This window comes from Tachysurus fulvidraco, chromosome 4 (genome assembly GCF_022655615.1).
Source record: "Tachysurus fulvidraco isolate hzauxx_2018 chromosome 4, HZAU_PFXX_2.0, whole genome shotgun sequence".
NCBI classification, from domain to species: domain Eukaryota; kingdom Metazoa; phylum Chordata; class Actinopteri; order Siluriformes; family Bagridae; genus Tachysurus; species Tachysurus fulvidraco.
This window is the reverse complement of record NC_062521.1, coordinates 1894401-1921629: the sequence shown is the minus strand read 5'-3', so window position 1 is coordinate 1921629 and position 27229 is coordinate 1894401. Positions and strand designations below refer to the sequence as shown.

Here is a 27229-nt window from a genome sequence, read left to right as displayed (position 1 = left end):
GTAAAACCCTATATAAACAAATTGTTTTGTTTTTGTTTTCTGGCTTAAAATTGACCTAATTTAATATATTCCATATGACCAGTTTGTGGAATCAAGCTTACGATATAAACAAAGCTGAGGTTACACTGATATTCTTTCAATTTATAGCAGTTGTGTTGAAATGATGTTTAGCAGCGATTCGAGCTCATGCTTTGTAACACATATATCATGAAACGTCGCTTTAAAATATTCGATTATTGTTTATACGACTACTTCTTTGTTGTTGATTTATTCACCATTGAGATATTTCTACATCATACTATATTCAGCACATTATATTAGACGGTGTAAATCCACATCGTGACACCATTTTTTTTTCCATGTTATCTGACTCATGTGGACATCGTTTGCTTCGTGGATGATGACTAAGTTTTTGTACAACTGTGTGGAAAGCAGCTGCCGGAGCTGCTGTTACACGCCACCACAAAGGGCCATTAAGAGCAACCAGTAACAAACCGTGCAAAGAATAAAACACGGGGTTTTGTATTGAAGTTACAGCATGTCCCCAAAATGTTTTATTCTTTATTTTTTAATAATTTAATAAAATAAATGAAAAAAAAACACCACGTTATGTTTTTATGTTAGCAGTTAATGTTGTGAAACATCTTGTTATCGCTTGGGTTGAAGCGGCTGTAAGCAGTCGACCCGTCACTTTCTCTCCGTTGAAGTGGAGACATAAATCGTAGCTTGTCACGTTCGCGAAAAAACTCCTCTGTCCTGACGACGTCTGAAAACTTGCAGCTTTACCTCCGAGGTCTGAGTGCGAAGCGCTGGACCATCCTTCCACAAATCACCCCTTTAACTTGCACGGCACATTTTTTCCTTCACAAACAATTACCTCGAATTCGTTGTGACTTTATGTCTGCACTGTTTGTTTGTCCTGCACTGTCTTTTGTCCTGCACTGTCTTGTTTGTCTTGTCCTGCACTGTTTGCACCAGGTTGCACAGTTGCACTTTATGTGGCTAAGACTACTTACATGTCCCTAGCTCTGTCTTTGTTTTATGTAGCTCCCTGATCCTGGAGAAACGTTGTCTCATTTCACTGTGTACTGCAACAGCTATATATGGTTGAAATGACAATAAAAGCCTCTTGACTCTTGACTTGACTTGATTATTATGAGAGTGTATTATAAATAGTGTCGTCTTCGGGTTTATGGTTTTCGGTAGCAGCAGATCGTGTCCGATACGAGGCCGCATCGGCGGAGTAGCTTGAATTTTGCTCGTCCTTCTGCGATAACGGAATTTCCTAGACGAGAATTTCTAAACAGTGTAAAAGCGGGCTCGGTGCGCATCTGGTGAAATGACCTCATAATCCTTCGTCAGAACGCCGTCTGCGGATCATCAGAGATCTTCTGCCAGGCATCTCGTCCTCTTCCTGGTCTCGGTGAAGGATCTCCGCAGGCTCGCTTAGTCAAAAACAAATATTTATACGGAAAGCTTTTTGGACTGAGGGGATTTGGGTTGAAGTTGTGCAGCTGATTCGTTTGGAAGAGTCACGGCATCGAAAGTCATTTATACAGAACCTCAACCGTTTTTGAAATTCTCAAAATAATAATAATGCAAGATGCGAAATGTTACTGACGCATTTAATTAGTTCTTACAAGAAAACTTGAGCAAAGCCAACAAACTCTTTCCCTCTGAAATTAATCCCTGCATTTTGACACGTTGTAAAGTTATATTAACTCTGGAAAGTGGCGTTCTCTGAGCGGCTTGCAGACTTCGGGGAGCAGCTTGAAGTCTTCATTAAGTATAATCTGTTTACATTCCTGGTGCGGTAGACATGAGTGCTGTCTGGCACACGGTCAGCTTTTCACAGTTTCTCAGATGAACATGTGCGAGGACCAGTGTTGTATAAAGTACTAGAAAGCGATCCTCGAGTAAAAGTACAAGTATCGCACTAGAAAAAGACTTTGGTAGAAGTGAAAGTCACCTTTTAGAATATTACTCAAGTAAAAGTCTTAAAGTATCTGATATTTACTGTACTTAAGTATCAAAAGTAATTTTCTGATATTTAATGTACTTAAGTATTTGTAAAAAGTAAAATTTCAGTGATTTTCGGTAGGTATAAGACCAGGGGCGGTTCTAGGGTTTCATCTTTAGGGGTTTTAGCCCTCAGTGAGAATTTAAAAAAGAAGAGTTTTATATTATATGACTACATAGTAAGCCAAAAGTTATGGTATTATTAAATGGCAAAAGTGGACACCAAAATTTTATGCATGATGTAATGATGCCAGTCTTGAATCAAATCAGTTCATGTATGTGTGAATTCTCTACAAACAGTGTGTCCAATGAATACAGTCATTAATAAACTAATATTCACAAGACAAAGACCGAATCAATAAATGTTATTTTTATTTAGTATTGAATGGATTGTTTGCATTAATATTTTGTTTGTGCTACAACTCTGGTAATAAGAATAGTGAAATTTCACTGCTTTTGGTTGCCGTATTTGCGGCTTTCAGCCGAATAAACGCCTCCGGCTCTGACTGCGCGTGCCTGTGTTTCTCCGTAGAGCGTGCGGAGCGTAATGCAATCTAGGAGCAGTGATTTGCCAAACCTCCCTTATTGCAGTCACACACATTTCTTCTGATTTTATTTTGTAGTAACGAGTAACGAAGACGCTGAGTGTAAATATAACGGAGTAAAAGTATACATTTTATCTAGGAAATGTAGTGGGGTAAAAGTGAAAGTTGACAAATTTAAATAGCGAAGTAAAGTACAGATACGTGAAATTTCTACTTAAGTACAGTAACAAAGTATTCGTACTTCGTTACATTACAACACTGGCGAGGACAAACTATTAGCAATTTTAGTGGCTTCGCAGTCATTTCGAGCTACATGAACTCCACCAGGTAGTTTCACCAGATTTGCATCGTTCCCCCGTCTTGAAGCTTTTTCCACTGCAGTGTGCAACGTAACCTGCGACATGAACGCTCTTACGTCAGATTTTGAAAAATCTCTGTTACTTGATTTTGCTGAAGGGATATAATAAGAAAATTTTATAATATCGAGCACACAGTCCTATACGTTGAAAAAAATACTCAGAACTACGGCAAACTAAATAATAAAACACAAAGCAACATTGTGTGTGTGTATATTTTTTAGTCCAGCATTCGCCGTATCCAGAGCGACCTTCATTTATCTCATTTCTACTCAGCATGTAAGGGTTAAGGGCCTTGCTCAAGGGCCCAGCAGGGACAGATTGGTGGTCCTGGGATTTCAGTTCACACTTACAAGAATTCCAACATCTGCACTGAGCACTGAGCTAGGACTCAGCTAAGAGGACAGATAGACCCCACAGAATCTCTATTATTTTTATTACTAATACTATTAATCTATTACTTGAATCTCACTCTAAAGCAGAACTTTGTTTGCGTTTTGTTTTCATTGCCGGATCATGACGCGTTATCCCGAAGTTTTATTCATTTTTTTCTTACAGAAACCAATCAAGTCTAAAACAGAGATTTAGCAGAAGGCTGTGCTGGTTAAACAGGCCTCTTACGCAACGTGACCTTCAAATGAAGGTGAAGTGAGAACAGTGATTGTGATGATCTAAGTTATATTATAAGCCCGGAAAGAGCAGGTTTGGCTCAAACCGGATTTTAATTTCCTGCAAAGATAATGTTTCAGGTTTAGTAACGATTTCCAAGACTGTTACGCAAATCCTGTTCCGCCTTCGTATCATATCAGTTTGGTGAAATGTTCTAGTGTCAGCACGAGCTTCGTGTGAAACTGTCTGGACTTCATGCGTCCTTCCAGCAGACCTGGGCTTGTTATTTTAGGAGATACAGACAGGTCCAATGTCCCTACACGCTGTACTGAGCTAAGAATTTCAGTCTATACGGACCTGTCAGTCAGTGCGTCATCCGATCGATTCCTTCCCTCCTCATGAATTCAGATGAAAGTTTAACCCTTTCATGGTGGAAATGTTTGATTTCTGGTAACTGGTTCTTCAAAATAGAAAAAAGTTCCATATTGACACTATCTGAAATATTCCAAAAAACTTTGAAATAAAATATTAAAATTATTTTAATTACTTTAGTTTCATTTCTGATAGAAGTTTATTGCATCTCATTTTTAATCCCCTCACTATTTTTTTTTACTTCTGTGAAACTTTGTTTATCCTAAAACAGCCTGAATGTCTCAAACGAACTACATGACATCTGTGTGTGTAAGAGAGAGAGGGGGGGGGGGGGGACAGAGACATAAGCACTCTTAATGCACTTAAAGTAAGCAACGCATCACACAACAACGCTCACAAATTCCTCGACTCTACAAAGAGACTGGATTATAAACACTGATTAACAAAACAGTAACCTTGCATGCACACACACACACACACACACACACACACACACACACACACACACACACACACACACACACACACACACTGCATGATTTGCTACAATGCAGCTTGTCATGTTAATGAGATATCACAAACCTCTAGCTGTTCCTGACACTGGAATCTCCTTCAACAGTCCTTAAATGACAATACATTTATTTATTTTTATTTGTTTTGTTTTTTTTGTTTTTTTTTAAAAATCAGTTTCTGGTGCTCATCCTTGTTGAAGAGCCATTACTATGGAAACAAGGAGTTAGAATGAGAGCATGGATATAAACGTGGCTTGCCGCCATGGTTCTGACCGGTCAGAATCCAGAAATTCATGGCGCTGCGGTGGAACTTCGATCATCGGTGAAAAATAGAAGGAAGAATGAATTTGGCCAAGTGATTTATTAAATAATTATTTCTATATGCTATACTCTATAAAATATACCATTTCATTTTTAAGATGAATGAGGGCTCCTGATGCGCAACTTCTTCCTAAGATTTTTTTTCTTCTTCCTCTGTCTCTGTGTGTGTGTATATATGTCTGTGTATATGTGTATATGTGTGTGTGTATTTATATGTGTGTGTGCGTGTGTGTGTATACATGTGTCTGTGTGTATGTGTATGTGTGTCTGTATGTGTGTGTCTGTGTTTATATGAGTGTATGTATATGTGTGTGTATACTGTATGTGTATATATGTCCGTGTATGTGTGTGCGTGTGTGTATATGAGCGTGTATATATGTCTGTGTCTGTGTGTATTTATATATGTGTGTGTACATGTGTCTGAGTATGTGTGTGTGAAAAATAAGAGGACGAATGAATTTGGACAAGTGATTTATTAAATAATTATTTCTATATACTATATTCTATAAAATATAACATTTCATTTTTAAGATGAATGAGGGCTCCTGATGCACAACTTCTTCCTAAGATTTTTTTCTTCTTCTTCCTCTGTGTGTGTGTGTGTGTGTTAACAAATCAGTGAGGAGTGGCTCCCTAACTGCTCACTGAGTATTTCAGTGTCCTGACTTGTGAGACTCTTCTTTCCTCTGACTCTCGTCACTGCCGCATGTAAGTGTCCTGTCTTTATTCCTCTCTTGTAAACTTCTTTAATTTATTCCATACAGCTTTTAAAAGCGATGACTGTTGCCTTAAGGTCAATCTGCTCAATTTAGGATGACTTAAAAGATTACAGCATGACTATCAAAAGAATATGAATTTTTGTGCGTGACATGACCGAACCGGAGCTTTTTTTTAAACTGCTGCCTATTGCTGAGATTTTTTTGTCCTTAGTTTCTTCATCTTGCACAGGATTACTCTGAATACGATACATCTGGTCAATCCGCAGAATTAATTTATTCGCCTAATTTAATCATCATTTTGAATAAATACAAGTTTGCAGAAACAATCGTCATACATTAGATTTTTAAATGTTTAAATGTTTTGGCAGATCCTCCAAGAGATTTTTTTTAGAAAAAGGTTTCAGCTAATTACCTGAAAAAAAGACACTATTATTAGAATTGTACATTTTTAGATTTTTTTTTTATATTCAGAGTTGCACATGACTTCCTTAACACAATACTGTACACGCTACATTAACCTGGATATGCTCTGGATGAATCACAACCCTGAGCAGGATGCAAAAGTTTACATCCCCCACTTGTACAGTATTTCTGGGTGGGGAAAAAAAAAAAATCTAAAATGTCCTTCTAATGCATCTGTTTTAAAAGGATCTCCTTGATCACTAAATTATTCTCTAAAATCTACTAACTGTATAGATTGTGTTTGTTTCACAGCAAAAATTCAAATGAGCGACTGAAATTTTCAGCTAAACAGGTAAGATCTACATTTATTCAGATTTTTTGCTTCATTGAATTAATACTAAGTAGTAGTAGTAATAGTAATATCTAACTTACCAGATTATTGTTATAAAGTTATGTAATGCACCAATGTGCTAAAATCTGAAAATAAATATTTATTCTAGTTTATTTCTCACACACTTACAGTATAGTAGGCAAATGCTTCAATTTTAAAATAACAAACTGTTTATGTTTGAAGAGAAAATTTACTTAACAAAAGGCGCGTTCATTTTTTATTGATTTTTTATTTTTTTTTTAAATTCAGGCCACCAGTACGGGTCCAACCATGGAGTCGGTCCGTGGATTGTTTTGTATTTTTGTAATCTCGTCCTACTTCATCTTTGGTCACGGACAAAAAATTGGTAGGGTCATTTTTTATTCGTTAAGATATGTGAACCTTTTTGAGAAATTGTCAATACTTATGAACATGATATTGCTAATCAGAAAACTTTTTAGCACTTAAACCAGCATCTCTCTTACAGTATGCACGCAGGAAGCCAAGGCTGATATCGTGTTTTTAGTGGACGGTTCCGCCAGCATCGGTCTGAAGAACTTCCAACAGATTCGTGAATTTCTCATGTCTGTCGTGAACAACTTTGACATCGCCCCCAATAAGGTCAGGGTCGGCATGGTGCAGTTTAGCGACACGCCAAGGACCGAGTTTTTCCTCAACAGCTTTGAGGAAAAGAAGGAGATTCTCGACTACATTAAGCGCTTGTCATATAAAACCGGGGGCACCAACACGGGCCAGGCCTTGCAGTTCTTGCTGAAAAACCACTTTATTGAGCAAGCAGGGAGTCGGGCAAACCAGATGGTGCCTCAGATCGCGTTTGTCATCACGGACGGAAACTCTCAGGACGAGGTCGAGCCGTTCGCTCAGGAACTGAGGCAGAAAGGAGTCAATGTATATGCCATTGGAATCAAAGAAGCAGACGAAAAATTCCTGAAGAAGCTCGCCAGTCAGCCTTATGAAAATCACGTGTACAGCGTGTCCGACTTCACTGCTCTCCAAGAAATCTCGATGAGTGTCAGTCGCGAGCTGTGCATAACCGTAGAAGAGGGGCAAGGAGAGCGTCAAGGTACGACCTTTATTCCAATAAATACTTGTCGAACTGTTCTATTAGTTTAAAATCTTTTATGATTTTCTGTGGCTTCTTTTTCATTACACCACTGAGCTTAGAGAATATGATTGGTCAGGAGGTGATAATTCTTCTTCTAGAAAAGCAGCTCTGGCAGCAGTCTTGCGCTATACACTTTTGTTTCAATATTAGCAACATACACGGGGACTGGTATGGAAGATGGAACATTTTTTTGTATTGATTTGAAGGAGTCTCCAGTGTCGGAGCTTTGTCTCAATCAGAGCCACAGGAAACGTCTGTCTGATTAAACTTAAATAAACATTTCAGTGTGTGGTATTATACAAACACAATCAATCTCAGGGCGGTTACAATAACTTCATACATCCACCATGCCCGAGTGTTTCATTCTTTGAGTTATTCCAGGCAGCTGCTGTTAATCTGGCGGATTATACAAGGATTATGTAAGGATTGAGGGAGAAATTACTTAAAAATTCCAAGTTTCCTTGTGGGATGTCTCACAAAATACGGATCATGGATCCAAGTTTTTTTTAGTTAAATACATTTATTTGTTTTCTCTAGAATGCAGCGAGATTAAGGCAGCAGACATCGTTTTCCTTGTGGATTCGTCCGACACCATCGGAGACACCAGATTTGGAGAGATCCGCGATTTTCTACATGCCTTTGTAGAAGGACTTGAGGTTGGACAACAAAAGGTGAGGGTTGGCCTTGCTCAGTTTAATGACAGACCTTATGAGGAATTCTTGTTTGGTGCAAAGGAAGCCACAAAAGAAAATCTGCTCGGGACGCTGCAGAGCATCACTTATCTGAAAGGTGGGCCAAAAAGAACGGGGCTCGCTCTGGACTTCATTCGGAACAACTACTTCAGCCAAGCTAGACAAAGCGTTTCTAAGATTGCCATCGTGATTACGGACGGGGAGTCGAGCGACGCAGTGCAGGAGCCTGCGCAGGAGCTCCGAAAGCAGGGCGTAGTCGTCTTCGTGATCGAGACTGGAAGAGCAAATAATGCGCGGCTCCAAGCCATTGCCAACAGTCCCCAGAATGAATTCCTGTTTAGCATGGACGATTACCCAAGTGTACCTGGTCTGATTGAGAACCTACACCGGAGAGTGTGTATCGCTGTTGATGACCAATTACGAGGTAATTAGCACATCGACATCTTTATTTATTGACAGAAAATGATCAGATTTAGTCAGATTCATCAGATAGAAAGGTGAAATATAAATCGAGTGAATGACAGCATGGGAATGGAACCACCCAGGAAGTGTCAACTGGAAAACAAATGTTTGGAAAGAGGTCATACTTTGTGCATTGACAAAATCTATAACCTAGCCAAAACACACACCGGTGCAGTGGGTGGCTTTTCAGGACTCCAGGGTCTCGGGTTCAACCCAATACCCAAATTTCTCTGTGATTTCCGGAGGTTCATTGGGTTTAATTCTGGTTTCTCCGGTTTCCTCTCACCGTCCTATGGCATTCCGGACGGTGTGCTGGCTACTCTAAATTGCCCCAGGTGTGAACGAGTGTTAGCCTGGTATCCAACGACGGAATGTGATATTCATGCTACATTCTCACCTCGCTCCTAATGCAAGGTCCCGGGATCTTGGCCATGATTATGAAGATTCCAGATTCCAAACAACCACTAAATCTTTTTTTAGATATTCTACTTCTATTTAGCTTAAATTAAATACCAACAGAGCCCTAAAAATGACCAAACAATATGCATAAATGGTCACAACAAAAACAAACATTTATACAAAGGGTATTCTTAAAAATGATACTCTTATTTTAGATTTACTTTTATATTTTTTCCTCCACCATTTTAGCTTCTTCCCTCAAGTTTGCAGATGTCTTTTTCCTGGTGGATAGTACAGCATCAAGACCAGAGTCCCAACAGATCAGAACCTTCTTGACACGGCTGGTCAACCAACTCGGGGTAGACAAGAACGGTAACCACGTCGGCTTGGCGCAGTTCAGCGGCAACGTCGAAGAGGAATTTCTGCTCAATACCAACATGAGCAAAAATGAAATCTTGGCAGCCATACGCACTCTTCGACTTAAGCCCAAAGGGGTGCGCCAAACTGGAAAGGCAATCGAGTATGCACGCAAAAACTTCTTCAATACTTCAACTGGTAGTCGCATAGCACAAGGCTTCAAACAGGTCCTGCTCGTGACGACCGTGGGGAAATCGAACGACAGTGCCGTTCGGCCATCGCGAACGATTAAAAAGGACGGAGTACGAGTGATCTCTGTCGGTTTGGGCAAAGCCGAAATGGACGAGCTGGACGATATTTCTAGTCCGAATCAGACGCATAAATTGACGCCACAAAGCAGTCTGCAGGTGGTCCAGAAAGTTAAGTCTGCAATTGACTCACAAGGCACGAGTGTCTCCCAAGGTGAGTTAATTTGCTCTGTTACAAAATAAAAAATGTAGCAGTAATCTGTATTAGATTAGTATCTGTGTATAGTTTTGAATTTGTACGTGCAAAAACAGCGACGAATCTGATTAATTCCCGATTTGCACTGAAACCGCGTGTTCTCTTGTGCTTCTGCAGAGTGCAAGTCCGCCAACATAGCAGACATCGTCTTTATCGTCGACAAATCTGGGAACATGGGAGCTGAAAACTTTCAGCTTGTACGCAACTTCCTCCTAAACACCATTTCAGGACTCGACGTAGGCATCCACAAAGTGAGGATCGCCATTGTTCACTACAGCGACGTTCCCAGGGCTGACGTCGATCTGAACACCTTCAGCGACAAGAGTGAAATTTTGCATTACGTTCAAAGTCTTTCCTACGGCAGAGGCAAAGCGTATACGGGAGCAGCGCTACGGTTTGCCAAGGACCACGTGTTTACCAAGCAACGAGGCAGCCGAAGTGACGAACACGTTCAGCAGATTGCGGTTGTCATCACAGACGGATGGTCCGCAGACGACGTCACCACTCCGGCAGCGGAGCTGCGTCGCTCGGGAGTTACCGTTTTTGCTCTAGGCATCAAAAATGTCAACGTACAAGAATTGAATGAGATTGCGTCGTACCCGCCCAGAAAGTTTGTGCTTAACGTCGAGAGTTTTGTTAAGCTAAACGCGTTGTCGAGTATGTTGACAAAAAGCCTTTGTGGAGACATCACCTCTACCTTCATACCTATATTCAAAGATATTTCTCTTCAGAAAGGTTTGTAATCTCCGATTATATGTTGAACTAACCTTTTCAATCTGTTTGCATATTTCATTATTTGAAGCACTCTTCAATATTTTTAGTCTATGATTTTCATCCTTAACTTCAGGCTGCAAGTTCACGGCGGAAGCAGACATCTACTTCCTCCTCGATGAATCAGGAAGCATTAGTTATGAAGACTTCGATGAAATGAAAGCTTTTATTCTGGAGTTCCTTCACTTGTTTGAGATCGGACCTGACAGGGTGCGCATCGGAGTGGTGAAATTTGCGAGCCATGCAAAAATGGTCTTCCGTCTGGACACTTACAACACAAAGTCAGATGTGGAAAAGGCAGTGAAAGCCCTAATAATGGATGGAGGTGGTACTAGAATTGACTTAGGACTAGAAGCGATGATCCCACTCTTTAAGCGGGCGTCACAAACGCGCAAGGAAAAGGTTCGCGAAATACTCATTATGATTACGGATGGCAAATCTGAGCAAGTCGGAACCCCGGTGAATATTCCAGCCGAAGAACTGAGGAAGCAGAACATCACAATCTATGCTATCGGGGTGAAAGACGCAGACATGGCCGAGCTGATAGATGTCTCCGGAAGCCCTAAAAGGACATTTTATGTCCAAAACTATGATGCCCTGAAGCTAATCAAAACCAAAGTCCTTAAAGAAATTTGTTCGTTCGAAGGTAAATTTTTAAGAGCAGCTTTGGTAAATTTTCAGTATTGTTCAAATGGAAAAAATGTAATATTTTAAGATCTGTTCTTGTTTGATAATTTAAATATTCAAGGTAGGTCACTGAAAAACCTTTACTAGATGACTGAATTATTTGACGTGCCTCGGCTTAAACCTCAACCGAGAAATGACGACGTTACCCTGCCCTGTCTTACAGCTTGTGAAGATCTATCGGCGGACGTCGTCTTTCTGATCGACGGAGGAGATGCTGTCGATGAGCTGGATTTTAATAAGACAAAGGAGCTAATAGAATTTGCTGTAGAAAAACTTCCCGTTAAAGAGGACAGAGTGCGATTTTCCGTCGTTCAATACAGCACAAATACAATTGTGGAATTCGCCTCAAACGCCTTCCACGATAAAGAATCCTTATTTAAGGAAATTGCGTCCATCCGGCAGCTTAAAGGCAAAACCTACACAGGCAAGGCAATACAAGAGGTTTTAACGATGTTCCAGGAGTCCGGCAGTAGACGTGCTAATACTTTGCAGTTCCTAATACTCGTTACGGATAGCGTGTCCAAAGATGATGTAATACAGCCTTCTAGGGCTCTTAGAGAGCAGAACATCAACATTTATGCTATAGGTTTAGGGCATGCTAGTAAATCACAGTTGCTCGATATTTCCGGATCTTATGAAAGAGCCTACCTGGACAGCAACTTTGCTTCCCTACAGACTTTGGGTAGTGAAGTCATCTTCAAGATTTGCAATACTGGTAAGTGATGATTGTATTATGTTTCCAATAATATCAATAGGGATTAGATCTCAAAACTAAAACGGTTGGTTTCCCCATGATTTCATCTCTCAAATGTTTTTGCTCGCTAGAGTGCAAAAGACCTGAATTGATCGACGTGATCTTTCTGGTGGACGGCTCTAACAGTGACGACAGCGCAAATTTTCAGCTGAAGAAAAGATTAATGGGAGCAGTGGTGAAAAAGGCAGACGTCGGGGAGAAAAGAGTCCGCTTTGGAGCAATCGTTTATTCTGACCAGCCTAAATCTGAGTTCACTCTAAATCAGTACATCAGCAAGGACAAGGTTCTGGAAGCAATCTCTGGGCTGCACGCTCCTGGAGGAAAGAGAAACACAGCCCAGGCTCTGAAATCTGCGCTCTCCTATTTTGCGGCGGCGTATGGAGGAAGGCGTTCTAAGCACGTTCCTCAGGTCCTGTGCTTAATAACAGACGGCCCGGTCGCAGACGTCGCCGGCCTCGCAGGATGGCCAGATGATCTTTCGGGTTCCGAGGTCAACATGTTTGCAATTGGGACAGCAGGAGCCAGTGAGGCTGAGCTCACAAGAATTACAGGAAATAACGAAAGGGCCTTCTATGTGGACAACTATGAGGCTTTTAAAACGTTGTATAAACCAATTACTCAGCAACTTTGCAATCTGACAAAGCCAGGTAAAGCCTTTACATGACAAAGTTACCCCAAGTACTAGAAGTTAATTCAAGTACCTTCGATTTGTTGCATTTCACTTTTGTTTATCCTTTTTAGTGTGTGAGAAGGAATCGGCAGATCTGGTCATTTTGATCGACGGGTCTGAATCGATTTCTGAAGAGAACTGGAATGTTGTCAAGGGTTCAGCGATCAACATTGTTAAGAAGCTTGAAATTGCACCGGACAAATGGCGAGTTAGCGTTGCTCAGTTTAGTGACAAAGTACTGAATCACTTCTACCTGGACAAATATCACAATCTAGCAGGAGTAGAACAAGGCATACATGAGATTTCCCAAAGGAAACAGGGTACAAACACCTGGGAAGCGCTGAAAGAAATAGGAGATTACTTCACGCCAGAGCACGGAAGCAGGATAAAGCAAGGGGTGTCACAGAACTTGTTGCTAATCACAGATGGCAAAGCTAATGACAAAGAGGATACAACTACACTTGCTAATCTTGGAGCAAAGAACATTGAGGTATTTGCGATTGGGATCGGCCATGATATAAATCACCATGAGCTCATCAAAATCGCTGGGTCCTCACAGCGGGTTTTCTATGAGACCTTTGAGAGTCTTCCGCTGAAGATAACCGCAAACAAAGTTTTAGAAGCCATTTGCACACCTGATTCCATACCAGATCCAGAGGGTAAGTGACCTTCCAGAAGGCAAATGTGTAGTCATTATTGTCAAAAAAAAAAAATATGGCTGTCCATTACTGGCCATTGATTTGCTCATTTAAGAAACCATTTTAAGACTTCACTGTCAAAACCTTTAGTTGTATAAATTACTGATGTAGGTAAGTATTGCACTACTGGATGCCTGATTAAACTGTTTGTTCCTGTTTGGTTAGGATGCTCTATTGACATTGCCATTGGGTTTGATGCATCACACCAAACAAGTTCGCAGTCTTTACTGGGACCACAGACAGAGTCCATCGTCGCTGCAGCTATTCACCGCTTGTCCATGGTTCGTGGGCTTTGCTGCATTGCTGCTGACAAAATGGAAACCAACTTTGGCTTCCGTCTTGTCTCTGGCAAAGATGGGAACGTTATGGATGATTTTAACTTTGAAAAGTACGACCCAAACGTCGTCAACAAGGTGCTCCAAATACGACCTTCGACAACGACGGCATTTAACGCGCAACTTCTGAACTCCTTCAGACTAAAATTGGAGAGCTCACGGGCTGGAGTGAAGGTGAGCCAGCTATATCAAGTTTGGGTTGAAGGAGATAAGGAAAAGATAAACATAAACAATATCTTGTTTGAGATTGATATAAACACTAGTGCAATGACTACACATGATCACATGGTCCTGTGAACCCTCCTGTAAACAAAACATGGTGTATTTGTTTATTTCCAGGTTGTTATCCTATTCACAGACGGATACGATGATTCCAAAGAACGTCTCAAGGCGAGTGCGGAGAGACTCCGGCAAAGTGGTACGATGAATGATGACTTAATGAAGATTACATGATTGTGTACAAATAAAACAGCAGTATGGTATTCCAAACTCAGATGCATGTATATTAATTCCAAAACAACGAAAATCCTAAATATCTGCTGACTATCGAACATTTCTAAAATGCTTACAACTCAGGAATTATTTGCACATTTTTGGTCAGTTCGGCATTTGTTCATTTCTTAAACATATTGAAACGTTTTCCTGGGAAAATAAGAAAACCTGCAAATCCTCAGGGTGCCATCACGGCTTAGTACAAAGGCTCCCGGAAGTTCCGCAGCGGTTCTCAGTACCGATTTCATGACCAAACTAGACACCCAATCAAATTTACAAGCCATAACCGTTCCCTTTTATTAAACGAAAACCTGAACAAATGACAAGAAAAGAAAAAGTCTCTTCAGCGTTTGTGATTCACTCATTGAAAGAAAGTTTTAAATATCACTTTAACTTTTGGTTTAAAAAGTCAACTTGAAATGATTTCAAATTGGTATTTCACTAGGGGTTAACGCACTGATAATCGTGGCTCTGAAAGACGGTGTGGACCACCAAGAGCTGGAATTTGGACGAGGTTTCAGCTATAAGAAGCCCCTTTCTATCAACATGCTAAATGTGGGCAACGCCCTGCTGGAACAACTTGTGAGCTTCTTTTATTACTTATATGAATTGCTGAACATAAGAAAAATATATTGTGAGTATAGAAATATATTCCTAAATATAAATAGGATTTATTGCAATTCTTCCTTTTTTTTTCATACAGGAGTCAGTGGCATCAAGAGAGTGTTGCAATGTGTGTATGTGTAATGGTGATTTTGGCACCCTGGGTGTTGTTGGGCCCCCGGGACTAAAGGTGAAGCGTTTGTTATTCCTTTGTTTCCCCTTGGTTTCTGTAGATACTTCTTTATTTCTTGAATGTGAACAAGTAAACTGGAAATCTAATTCTAATGCGTTAATCTTTAAATATCCGAAAACCAATAACGTTACCTTGACATGTACGTCACATCAATTTAACAACATTTCATCCATTTCTGCCCCACCTGAGAAACAATCCATTCACCTTGCTGTCATTGTTCAGGGAATCATATCTAGCGGTACATAAACGGCAACTGTCTGAGGTGATTAACTGATTTTGTGTGGGATTTATAGGGTGGGAAAGGACAATTGGGGCATCCTGGATTACCTGGTGATGACGGAAGCCCGGTGAGTACGTCCTCGGCTATCTTAACCGATCTTGCTGCTCTTTAACAAAAAATATTAGTAACCCACTCTTCATGATTTACACATTTGTCTGACACGGCAACTTACTGTTGTGGACAGGGTGAAAGGGGTCAGCCGGGTCTGAACGGAACTCAAGGTCACCAAGGCTGCCATGGCAAAAGAGGCGAGAAGGTTAGGAGTACGACATGCTAGGAATACAATCATCTCCTCAAAGATCTTACTTTGGGTTACATTTATACCACACTGTAATCAAATTTATATTCCAACCCATCATCCACCACCTTCCATAAATTGTTACAAAAAAAAAACCTGTGTAGTTCTCCATGAAATTATTAACGACTGTAAACGTGCATTTGTTTTACCAAATCAGCAACACATCTTATCCCATGTTTTCTGCAGGGCTCGATAGGATACACTGGGAATCGAGTAAGTACCAGAATGGCTTCTTTTTTATCTATGAGTCTTTCTCCCCATATTTGGCCAGAACTCATGTTCGTTTTTTGTTTTTTTTTTGTCTAACAGGGTGAATATGGAGATTTTGGTCTCACTGGAGTGGATGGTGAACAGGTGATCTTCCATCACGCTTGTTTATTCCTTTACATAATATTGAGGTGGTTAAGCCTGGTTCATATCATACATTAAGATGTTAGGAGATCAAAGCACAGGTTTTGCTAAAGGCTGATGTTCTTGAGCAAGATCTGTGCTATAAATTAGCGATTCACTGATTCGCTGAATCGATTCTGTGTCCTGAACAGGGTGAAACTGGGGCAACCGGAGAGGCAGGACCAAAGGGAGATCCAGGACGCCCAGTATGTCCATCCCAACTTACTATATATTACACATCATATAGACAAATAATTGACCTCCATCTGGAACTGACTACATACAGAAAGTTTTAATTTCCATCCAATAATGATAATATTTCTCATGCAGGTGCTTTGTGTTTGTTCCCTGTCTGTTCGCAGGGTGTGAAGGGAATTAGAGGAGGTTCTGGTCCGAAGGGAGAACGTGGTGTGACAGGAGATCCTGTGGGTGTTATTTACTATGAATACTAATCAAGTTCATATGCAAATTTATACAGAAATTATAGTGGCTAAATAAAATATATTCTTATTCATTATTCATTAATATTAGTAAAACAAATTGCCATGAGTTTTTGTCTTTATTTAATACCCATTGAAATTTATTTATTTATTTAGATTATTTAGGATTATAAATTATTTTATTGTTTATGAATTATTCAGAATGATTTACTTTTTTGGGCACGCTTTTACAAAATAGATAATTTAAAAAATTCAAATGAGTAAGAATTTATTAACTGTTGGATAACAGGGAACGCCAGGACAGGACAGCAACCTACGAGGTCCAAAGGGTGAGCCGGGATACGTCGGCCGTCCTGTGAGTGTCGAATCATTCGTGTTATTTATAGAATTGATGCTATTAAATCCAAAATGTCAAGCTCGTATTAAATGATGAATATTAAGTTGTGAATAATTAAATAACGAGCATTTGATTAACCCCTCTCTCAGGGTGATCAAGGCCCAGACGGTCGTCCAGGTGTCGCAGGCGAGCGTGGACAGGCTGTAAGTACGAAATCCTGTTTTCAGCAGCTTTACCGCTAATGTACTGATGTTTAGTTTAAGCTTAACTGGGGTTATTTCGGGTCAAGTTTTGGCAGTGCAAGTGGATGACTCTTGGGTCTGTGGTGTTGTCTGGATCACGTGTTACATTGCTCATCAGGAAAGCATGCCATAGTGGGAAATATTTGGAGTGCTAAGATAAATGTGAAGGAATTGGGAGTGAGAGCATTGATGCATCACTTCTCTTGTTTGTATAGGGTTCTCTGGGGAGGAAGGGACCACCAGGGACACAGGTAACGATTCTACTGTATTCAAGAAAACTGACATTTCAATTCAAATAAACACCTGTATTCCACTCAAATCGAGTCTATTTCAGTCTATTCTCTTCCCTTTCTTAGTCACCATTCAATTTCATATTGGTCAATTCCATTACAACATATTATAATAAATTCTATTCTATTTCAATCTGCTACATTCCCCTTTGCATAGACTGCTAATGATTTAATTTTTATCTATTTCAGACCTATTTGATTTCATCTTGTTCTACTCTCTTTCATAATATTAAAATATCAAAATCGTATAACGGATCAATCTATTTCAGGGGCTTTCCTCCACTGAACAAGGAAAGCCAGGACCAGTGGGTCCCGCTGGACATCCTGGATCGTGGGTAAGGGCTTGTGATTCTTCACGCAGAAATATAACACTGCTCTTCAGAGTATTCGTCTACATGTTTTGTCACTGGACAAACCTACGGACACGCAATAATATTAATAATAATAATAATAATAATAATAATAATAATCAAAATACTCGCAAACCTCTGGAGGATCTCTCTCCTAACAACTGGTCTCTCTCTTTCATTATTGAGGGTCCTCCTGGGAGAAATGGAGCCAAAGGAGAGAAAGGTGATCAAGGACTACCTGGAGTTCAGGTCAGTCCAACCTGCTCTTACATCAACATTAATGTCAAAACATCAGAGCTATATCTTTAAAATAAAATAAAAAAACACTTTCTACAATTTTGGAAACAATTTCACCCAAGAAATCTTTTATGTTTTATGTACATATTTTATGTTCTAGCTAATGCTATTTCTATAATAAATCCTGGCTGCTAAATTCAGGTGCTTTTTAATACGATTAAATTATATATATAAAAGTTCACACTGAACTGAGCTTGTGAGTAAAAAAAAAAAAAAAAAAAAAAAAAAAAAAATCAGATCAATTTTATAATCATTTGTGCAAGAAAAAAAAAGACGGTTTTGTGATGTAAAAATCACTGAATAGTTAAATCAATGTTGTTGCATTTGACTGGACATAATAGGAATGGATCAGACAGCCACCAATCCAAGTACTCTTAGGTGGATCATAGAAAAATGTTAAGAGTTCTGTTTTTCTGCTGCTAAGATTTACTCGGTGGGAAAAGGTTAAATGTCACTTGAGATATAAACATATGTGTGCAAACATTTACGTTATCCTGATGCTTTCTCCTCAGGGACTGTACGGTGCAGTGGGGGATAAAGGAGCCAAAGGAAACCCAGGACGCAGAGGGCCTCGGGTAGGTCATACGTCCTTCTGTTTCTTTAGCCCTGGTGTCTCAGTCCCGTGTGCCAAACGGAACCAATGGCTCAGGCTAACAGTGCGAAATCAGTCTAATTCCGGGTGAATAAGAAATCCCGGGGTAAAGATGAGATCGAGAAACGGGTAACGCTTTTACAGTACATTAGAAATATGCAAAATCATGAAATAAACTATTCCCTAACAAACAAAAGCGTATTTCATTCACATGGTCATAACTGACTGGACGGATAAACGGCCCTTAATTGTGAAGTACAGAGAGAATATGGAGCTAGTAAAAATAAATAATAATTACTGGTATTTACTTTGTGAAAAATGCCATATTGTTGATTACTATATTTTACAGCAAGCTGAATTGTGAATTCACTGTAAAACTGATTAAAGTACACTTCATATAACATCGAGAACCTGAGACTCAAAATGCTGCAATATTTAATATCTTTGTCTAATTTCATACAAAACCTGTCATCAAAAATTATATTAAACAGCATAGCCAGTGCATCCCCCTGTTTGTTCACTGGTGGTCCAGAGGCAGGATCCCACGCTCTGTTCGCCGTGGTCCGAGTTCGATTCCCAGGCAGGGAACAGACCCAGCCTCTGAAGAGCCAACTCTCAGTGCCGGGCCCAAGCCTGGATAAACTGAGAGAGCTGTGTCAGAAAAACCTGTGCCAAATCAAACATGCTTACCAGATGATCTGCTGTGATGACCCTGAACAGGAAGCACTGAAAGAACAACAACGTATCCCCCATTCCTTTTATCACAGCATGACCTTAAGTGACCATGGGGTCCAAAACCTGATGATCCATGTGGCATCATCATCATCTGATCACACGTTGGAGGAAAAACTTTTTTAACAAACAAATTAACGTGGTCAATCTTACAAACCTACATGCATCTAGATAACGACCTGAAAATAATGGAGAACGTGACATAACCTGCTTCACTCAGTTGGTTTGGATTTTTCCTTCCCAATTCACAATGTTGTCTCAGACTCTATAGTAAACCCATAGTTAGGGTGTTTTTACTTCAAGTTACCATGTTGTGTCCTAAACCATCTTGTGTGTGTGTGCAATCCGTTTAGGGTCAGCTCGGCGACGTGGGCAGTAAAGGGGACACTGGACCGGAGGGTGTCACAGGTCCAGCGGTCAGTATGTCCTTTATTGTATTGTCCTATTAAATATAAAATAATAATAAGATAAAAATGTAGCATAGGCAAAGCATGAACTCGTTTGTTCTTCACTACTTTCTTGACTTTGAACAACATTTTCTTAGTTAGCAGTGCTCTTCTGTTGATTAATGATCAATGATCTAATGATTCACTGTTAGAACTGACACAAACAATGGTTTGAAATGATTTTCCTCACAATGATGACGAAGTAAAATATTTTTTCCCCATTGTAAACAGGGAAACGTTGGAGCAGATGGTTACGGGCCTCCGGGACTTAAAGGACAAAAAGTACTGATGTGTCTCCTGTCTTTAAATCTTAAGTATACGTTGTTAGTATTAAAACTATTTTGGCTCAGAGAATTAAACATCAAATCCAAATAACAGGAAAAATATCCAAAAAGAAATTCAAGAATTTAGGAAAAAATGGTTTTGTTTATATCGATCTGATGTAATCAATTATTATTATAGATATATTTTAAAATGTCTTAAACATCTTTTCCGTTATCCTGTATGCGGTTATGATGAGCTGATCGTAGCAAGGAATTTTGGTCTCTTGCAGGGAAATCCTGGTTTTCCTGGTTATCCGGGTTTGCCGGTAGGTTTTAATAAATCTTACTACTTTCATATTAAACGATCAAAATAAGTGTCTAAAATATCGACCGTCAATAAAATTAAGGGTGAGGACGGAACTAAAGGAGCCACTGGAGAGAGAGGACCCAAAGGACAAAGAGGACAGCTGGTAAGATCTTGATCTTAATAACGATCGCTAGCTTAGTCGGGATCAGATGGTTTAGGTCGATACGACTTTGATATAGAAAAAGTGAACAGTATTTAATGGATTTTAGTGAAGTACTTATTTGAAGTTCTGTTTTATCGTGAGTAGGGAAACAGAGGAAATCGGGGGCCTCCTGGAGATCCTGGAGATAAAGGGTTTGTCGGACACCAGGTCTGTATTTACTGATATTACGCTAATATTCTAATAGGAATGGCTTAAACTGTCTGAAACATCATTATCAAAACCTGCCTGGACATTATATCATTTTGATCTCAAGCCATGACATCAAGTACTTAATTGCAACATTTAATTAACCGAAAAAAAAATATTAAAATTGTGTTGTTTTTTTCATTAAAAATCTTTTTTTAAATCATTAAGATCCTTTGGAGTAAAGAATTGTCTTAAGTCAAGAAAACATTTATTTTATTCATTTCATACCTTATCTTACAGCTAGATGGCGTTCTTGATTCAGACGTAATTTACTTGAGCAGATTTGAACGTTAAAACTCACTGTATTGTGCAACTTCTGATGTTTGACATATTGTTTTGTTCCAGTGCTGATTTGCTAGTCAATACGGTACTGTGACATCTGAAATAGTTGGCTTTACAAAATGTCTTTTTGTTCTTCAGGGTCCTAAAGGCTCAGCAGGAACCAGCGTGAAAACTGTGAGTTCTTCTACTTCAAATATTTCATGATTCTTTTGTTTCAAATAGTTAGGGATTTAAGAGCTCTGGACTGTTCTTTCTTGCAGGAATGTGAATTAGTGAATTACGTGCGTGAGAACTGCGGTAAGACGTGATTCTGACCTAATGTGTGAAATGAATCCTTAAATATATAATGAATGTGTTGAGAATTTTGACGTATTGAAAATTAAACATACGCACGGCAAATGTATCGGGTTTAAAACTGATAGCTGTGTTTTAGCACAAATATGAAACATTCAGGCACTAACTTACTTTTCTAATATTTTAACAGCTTGCTGTGGAGGTAAGACCATGATTTGTCTGTCTGTCTGTCTGTCTGTCTGTCTGTCTGTCCTGCAGTCTCTTTCATCTATCTGTCGATGCATCTTTTTTCTATCCATCTGCCCACCCGTCTATCCATTCATCCATCCAAGCTGTGGTCTATTAATCTGTCTTATCCATGTCGAGTGTTCCGCCATCTATAAATACATCTTTCCATCCATCTACCTGTCTGTTAGTTTAATTATTCCTCATCTCTGTTAATCCATCTATCCCTCTGAGATATACGTTGTTAGTGTGTACACCTATATATTATACATCACACCACAAGTCTGAGTGACAAGCAATCTCTACACCCATCTTTCCATCCAATCACCATTCGAACTCTGTTAGTCTGTTTAGGGCTCGTCCATCCGACCATCCATACATTTATCTGTACATCCATCTATCCCTCTGAGCTGTAGATTACTATTCCTTCCATCCATCATTCATTACAATTCATCCAACCAATATCAGAATTCAGAGCTCACTTCCAAGGTCTAATGGTAACCCTGTGGATCAGTATGGTGTGAACAGCAATTAATTGTCAGAAATTTCCTGTAATTTCTACCGATACACAAGTCAATAATTTAAGTCTTTCAATTCCTAGAACCAGTGAATTTAAACTTTTTGCCTTTCATAGACTCTATGTGCCGTAAGGTACTTCATAAGGTGACTGGCATTCAGCACGCGCATGTGAACATGGCAAAGAAAACATTTACACACCACCGAAACACAATTTCATGAAGGTTCTGCTGGCGTGTTTATGCTCAATCATGCTTCCTTACTGGCTTTCCTTCTTTGATTTGCTGTGTTTAGGTCGTGCTCAGTGTCCTGGTTACCCTACAGAGCTAGTCATTGCTCTTGATATGTCCTCTGATGTAACCACCAAGGCGTTTGACGAGATGCGTTCCGCAGCCGTGTCGCTGCTAGAGGACATCGCTATCGCGGAGACAAACTGTCCAGTAGGAGCTCGAGTTTCCGTTGTTTCCTACAACAGTCAAACCGGTTACCTGATTCGTTTCTCAGACCACAAGCGAAAGAGTCAGCTACTGGAGGCAGTCAAGGGAATCTCTCTGCAAAGGAGCAGGAGTCGCCGTGATATCGGTCAGGCCTTGCACTTCATCGCCAATAATGTCTTCAAACGTGTCCGAAATGGCAAACTGGTCAGGAAGGTGGCCGTTGTCCTGGTAAATGGGGAATCGCAGGACGTCCAGGCCATCAACACAGGCATGCTGAAGCTCAAGGCTTCAGGTATCGATCTGGGAGTAATCACCTTCAAAGACGATCCAAACATTCGTCGTGCCATCCAGGTAGATAACCTCATACGATATATGGCTAAAGGTTTGTGTACCCCTGACCATCAGGTATGCACGATGAACATCCGCTCTCACGTTTAGTCTAGCTTTACTGTTATAATCAGCTCAATTGTTCTCTTTTGGGAAAAATTCCACTAGATTTTGCATTGTAGCTGTGTGGATTTGTGTTCCTTCAGCCACAAGAGCATTAATGAGATTAGACACTGATGTGTCTGATGTGAAGGAGGAGACTCCAGTTTTAGTTCATTGCGGTAATTATGATTCAGGTTTGAGCCTTTTATTTCCAGTGAAGGGAAATTTGTGCTGTTCCAGCATACATAGATGTTTTATACAACTGTGTGCTTTCAACTTTGTGCTAAAAGCTTGAAGAACAACCGCATGTCTGTGATGGTTCCTTGTCCACAATTTGAGGAAGAACCACATGTCGGTGATGGTCAGATGTCCACAATTTGAGGAAGAACCACATGTCGGTGATGGTCAGGTGTCCACAATTTGCGGAAGAACCACATGTCGGTGATGGTCAGGTGTCTACAATTTGCGGAAGAACCACATGTCGGTGATGGTCAGGTGTCCACATACTTTTAGCCAAGCAGTGTATTTTGTCCTCTTGATAAATGAATGTAAAACATATATCATCTCATCTACCAGTGATTTTCCTTTATTGCTTCTCAGGCAGATGAAACAGGAAGCTTCAAGGTTTTTACCAGTGACGAAGGCAGACGGATTAAAGAATGCGTCATCTGTTACGGTAAATGGCTGCACATATGTAAACAAAATGCTCACACGCAATGCACGGGGTCCTATTATAACACTGTAATATCACGAGTTACACCAACAATTGTTGCAGAACTTGACCATCTTTCTCTCTCTCCCTCCCTCTTTCTCTCCCCTTCTCTCTAGATTACTGTAAACCAGAACAGAGGTGTGGCATCAACCGAAATCCTGAGCCTGAGAAGGTGGATGTGGACCTAACTATAATGATGGACTCCTCTTATGATATTCAGGCTGATCAATACTCTGATGTGAAGGAGTTTTTGGTTTCTGTGCTGGACATAATAGACGTAAGCGATGAGCCCACCACAGAGGATGGGAAGGCCAGGATCGGTGTGTACCAGCAGAGCTCCACCTACCCTAACTACCACATCAAGGAAGTACTCGGACTCGGCGCGCTCAGAGACCGTGCCGTGATCGAGAGACGCATTTCTGAAGACATGCTGCAAGCCGGTGGCTCGCCTCGTCTGGATTTGGCTCTCGAATGGATGGTAAACAATGTTCTCCTGGAGGCCCAGGCACCGAGGAAGAAGAGAATGGTCCTGAACGTCATCAGTAAAGAATCAGAGCGTTTCACAGACAAAGACACGCAGAAATACGTCTCCATGCTGGCTCAGTGTAACGATATTGTGATGGTCACGCTGACGGTGGGAGAAAAGTTCAGCTGGAGTCAAGTAGAAGGTCTCAGCACACCACCAATGGTGCAACACCATATTCCCCTGGGACAGCTGGGTCTGAGGGACCGGCAGTATGCTCAGAAATATCTACGAGCCTTCCTACGCATGCTCACCAGTAAGAGACATCGCCATAACTCTTTCGGAAATCTCCGGAACTGGCAAAATACCTGTGTGATCTATATTCTCGATGGAAATGTTAAGTCATGTTACGTTTCTTGCTTTCTGACTGATTCCACTGTTGTCTTTGATCTGTTTACAGGGGATTTCTTCCCGAAACCTTCGTCTCTAAACGACGAGTGCAGCACTTTTGTTTCTAAGCAGATTAAACACGTGACTGGTGTCCCTCCAACAAAACAGTAAGGCTTGGCTCCCTGGGCTAAAGCGTCTAAGCTGAAGACAACAAACACAAACACAGCCTTCTGCCTCATGTCATGCATTTAAAAAAAAAAAAGGTCATGAAATAAGTCTATTAGAAATATTACCTAGAATTTCTAGAATTAGCGTTTGTTAAAGTGGCTCCTTAAACGACATAGCAAGAAGTTAGACCAGCTTACTGTAGCTTAGACAGGATTAGAAATTATTTATCAAATAACAATAACAACAAAAAAAACACAAATTTCTGTTGTCCTTTTTGATGAAACACAGTATTTCAGCCTGAATTCAGACTGCCTGAATGTTAACTGCTCCATGAATTTAGCTACGGTAATGTCACCTAGTGCACCAATCCGTAAAATGTTTAAAAAATAGAAAACGTCTATGGAGAACGGAGACAAGAGAAGTGATGGCAGTGTTTTCTAGCAAAGGCAAGAAGAAAGAAAGAAAGAAAGAAAGAAAGAAAGAAAGAAAGAAAGAAAGAAAGAAAGAAAGAAAGAAAGAAAGAAAGAAAGAAAGAAAGAAAGAAAGAAAGAAAGAAAGAAAGAAAGAAAGAAAGAAAGAAAGAAAGAAAGAAAGAAAGAAAGAAAGAAAGAAAGAAAGAAAGAAAGAAAGAAAGGCTTTTGACCTGGTCCCTCTTCTACTTCCTATCACATGCCTATTAGACAGTAACCTGTAATAATTCTCTTACTGTTCATGTCCTATTCTAAAGTGCAGAATTTCTCACTCTTCCTTCTTCTCAATGTCAGACATGAAGTTTTCACCCCGGCTGAGGAGTTCACTACCGAAGCCGTAACCGAGACCTACACTGAAGCGAGCACAGACGTCTATCAGGAAGTTACGGCACCACCTCCACAAGTGTTTACAGAAATCTACACAGAAACCTACACAGATGTATATACCGAGAGGTACACAGAAATGTATACAGAACATCCCGAAATCCAAACAGAGATAGTCATGGTATATCCGACAGAGACGTATACCGAGGTGTTCACGGATGTGTACGAGGACGTTTACCAGAACGAGTACCGGGACCAGCCTGCGCACGAAAACACTGGAGTAGACGGAAAAGTGTCAATGGCGAACAGCGAGAAAGCAGAGAAGGATGTCAGAGAGGACACCAGGCACCAACCTGGGCCTGACACGTCAAAGGGTAGGTCCAGCTGTTGCAGCTTTGTAGTTAGTGTCTGAAAATTTTGAGATTTGGATGAAATCTCTCTGTATTATGATAAGAGCCAAGCAAGGTTGAGACTTCTACAGTGGTAATGATTGATCAAGTGATGTTGAACTTTCATAGCATTGCATAGCGACTCTATTTACTGTGTTAATATATGAAAACAAACAAGGCTCAACGTCAGAGCTCAATATCCCATGTTCCATGAGGTCCTTTACTGGTTAACACTAAGTAGGACCTGGATTATTACCTGATACCACAGACCCTGTCGAGGTATCAGTGCCTTAGTCGTAATGTTCAGAAAAAGTTTGACAGCATTTGCTTGTAAGGTCAAATTTCATGGCAAGCGTTGTGTTAGGCCGGTGTTCATTGGACATGGACATGGGGAGGGTGTGTTCGAGCTACGAGTCCCGCTGGTACTACGACCGCAATGCTCATGAATGCAAGCACTTCTGGTACGGCGGTTGTGACGGGAACGGCAATCGCTTCATGACGAAAACTGAGTGCGAGGAGACATGCGGGGGATCAAGTGAGTGGGCAGGAAATGTACAATCGTCTAACCGAAATAATCGGCTCACGTGTTTAACGTATGAATTTCTCCAACAGGTGTTCTTCTCAACGATGAACCTTCAAAAGTGGAAGGTAACACACAAACACACACTATACACGATAACGCCAGAAACGTACCTTTATCTTAACAGATGATTTGGTCGCTAAATTAAAAAATGTTTTGTGGAAGATTTCATTCAATCATCATGTTATAAACATTTTGTGCAGCTAGTTTACTACTCTTATTTAGTTTCGGTCTTGTTGAAAAAAAAAAACTCTTTAAGCAAACCTGTGTCTAAATGTTTGCTTAAACAATAGATGTAATTCTGTGTGTCCCTACACTCAGATGTTTGCCAGCTCGCTCAGGACATGGGCACGTGCATTAACTTCATGCTGAAGTGGCACTACGAGGCATCTCAGAAAGAGTGCAGCCGCTTCTGGTACGGAGGCTGCGGGGGCAACAGGAACAGGTTCGATACACAGGAGGAATGCGAAGCTCGCTGTCTGAGAGCCGAGAAGAAGCTCTGAACACGCCAGAAACATCCGCCGGGGTTAATTTAATTGTGTCGCTTTGTTGAGACGTTGTTTTAAAATGATTTGTACTTTTACATGTTTTCTGATGAACAGAACAGTAGTTTTCATTACTGTCTCTACAAACAGATTAATGTTATTAATCAAATATCAGAATTCAGACTGAGATGCAATCCGATTGGTTACATAGACAGGAAAAAATATATATATATATTAACTGCATATAGCAAGATGTGATTTATCGGGACCCTGAATGAACAAAAATGTGTCCTTGTAAAAAAATTATGATAGTTTGGTGTGTATAAAAATTTTATTCCACAAATCTTGACTCATTTCTGCTACGACTCGAGTTATTACTGCTTTTTGATTTTGCACCTATTTGTTGATGTTGTTTTAAATCTAG

The 27229-nt window shown here is 40.2% G+C and overlaps 1 protein-coding gene and 1 long non-coding RNA gene across 3 annotated transcripts in view; one reads left to right on the top strand and one right to left on the bottom strand.

The window, feature by feature from the left end:
• Positions 1–27229, bottom strand: part of LOC113656673 — a 31094-nt gene that overhangs the window by 3138 nt on the left and 727 nt on the right. The gene's annotated exons all lie outside the window — the stretch shown is intronic.
• On the top strand, positions 5334–27158 carry LOC113656552 (collagen alpha-4(VI) chain). 2 transcript variants are annotated; one of them, XM_027167865.2, is made up of 43 exons: positions 5335–5442; positions 6168–6207; positions 6496–6592; positions 6713–7309; positions 7889–8467; positions 9154–9723; positions 9883–10500; positions 10613–11182; positions 11387–11938; positions 12049–12624; positions 12719–13306; positions 13511–13854; positions 14020–14098; positions 14618–14754; positions 14876–14965; positions 15262–15315; positions 15433–15504; positions 15733–15759; positions 15856–15900; positions 16089–16142; positions 16299–16361; positions 16666–16731; positions 16863–16916; positions 17171–17206; positions 17515–17580; positions 17782–17844; positions 18405–18467; positions 19570–19632; positions 19894–19944; positions 20216–20251; positions 20333–20395; positions 20540–20602; positions 21062–21097; positions 21184–21220; positions 21408–21419; positions 22253–22746; positions 23425–23500; positions 23653–24315; positions 24460–24556; positions 25322–25725; positions 26105–26275; positions 26353–26388; positions 26642–27158. In XM_027167865.2, exons 3-43 carry the CDS (start codon positions 6517–6519, stop codon positions 26821–26823), a joined length of 8523 nt encoding a protein of 2840 aa, XP_027023666.2. In that variant the 5' UTR covers positions 5335–5442; positions 6168–6207; positions 6496–6516; the 3' UTR covers positions 26824–27158. The 2 variants fall into 2 exon arrangements, with proteins under 2 accessions (XP_047668173.1, XP_027023666.2); XM_047812217.1 differs by lacking the exon at positions 26105–26275 and having other exon boundaries at positions 5334–5442.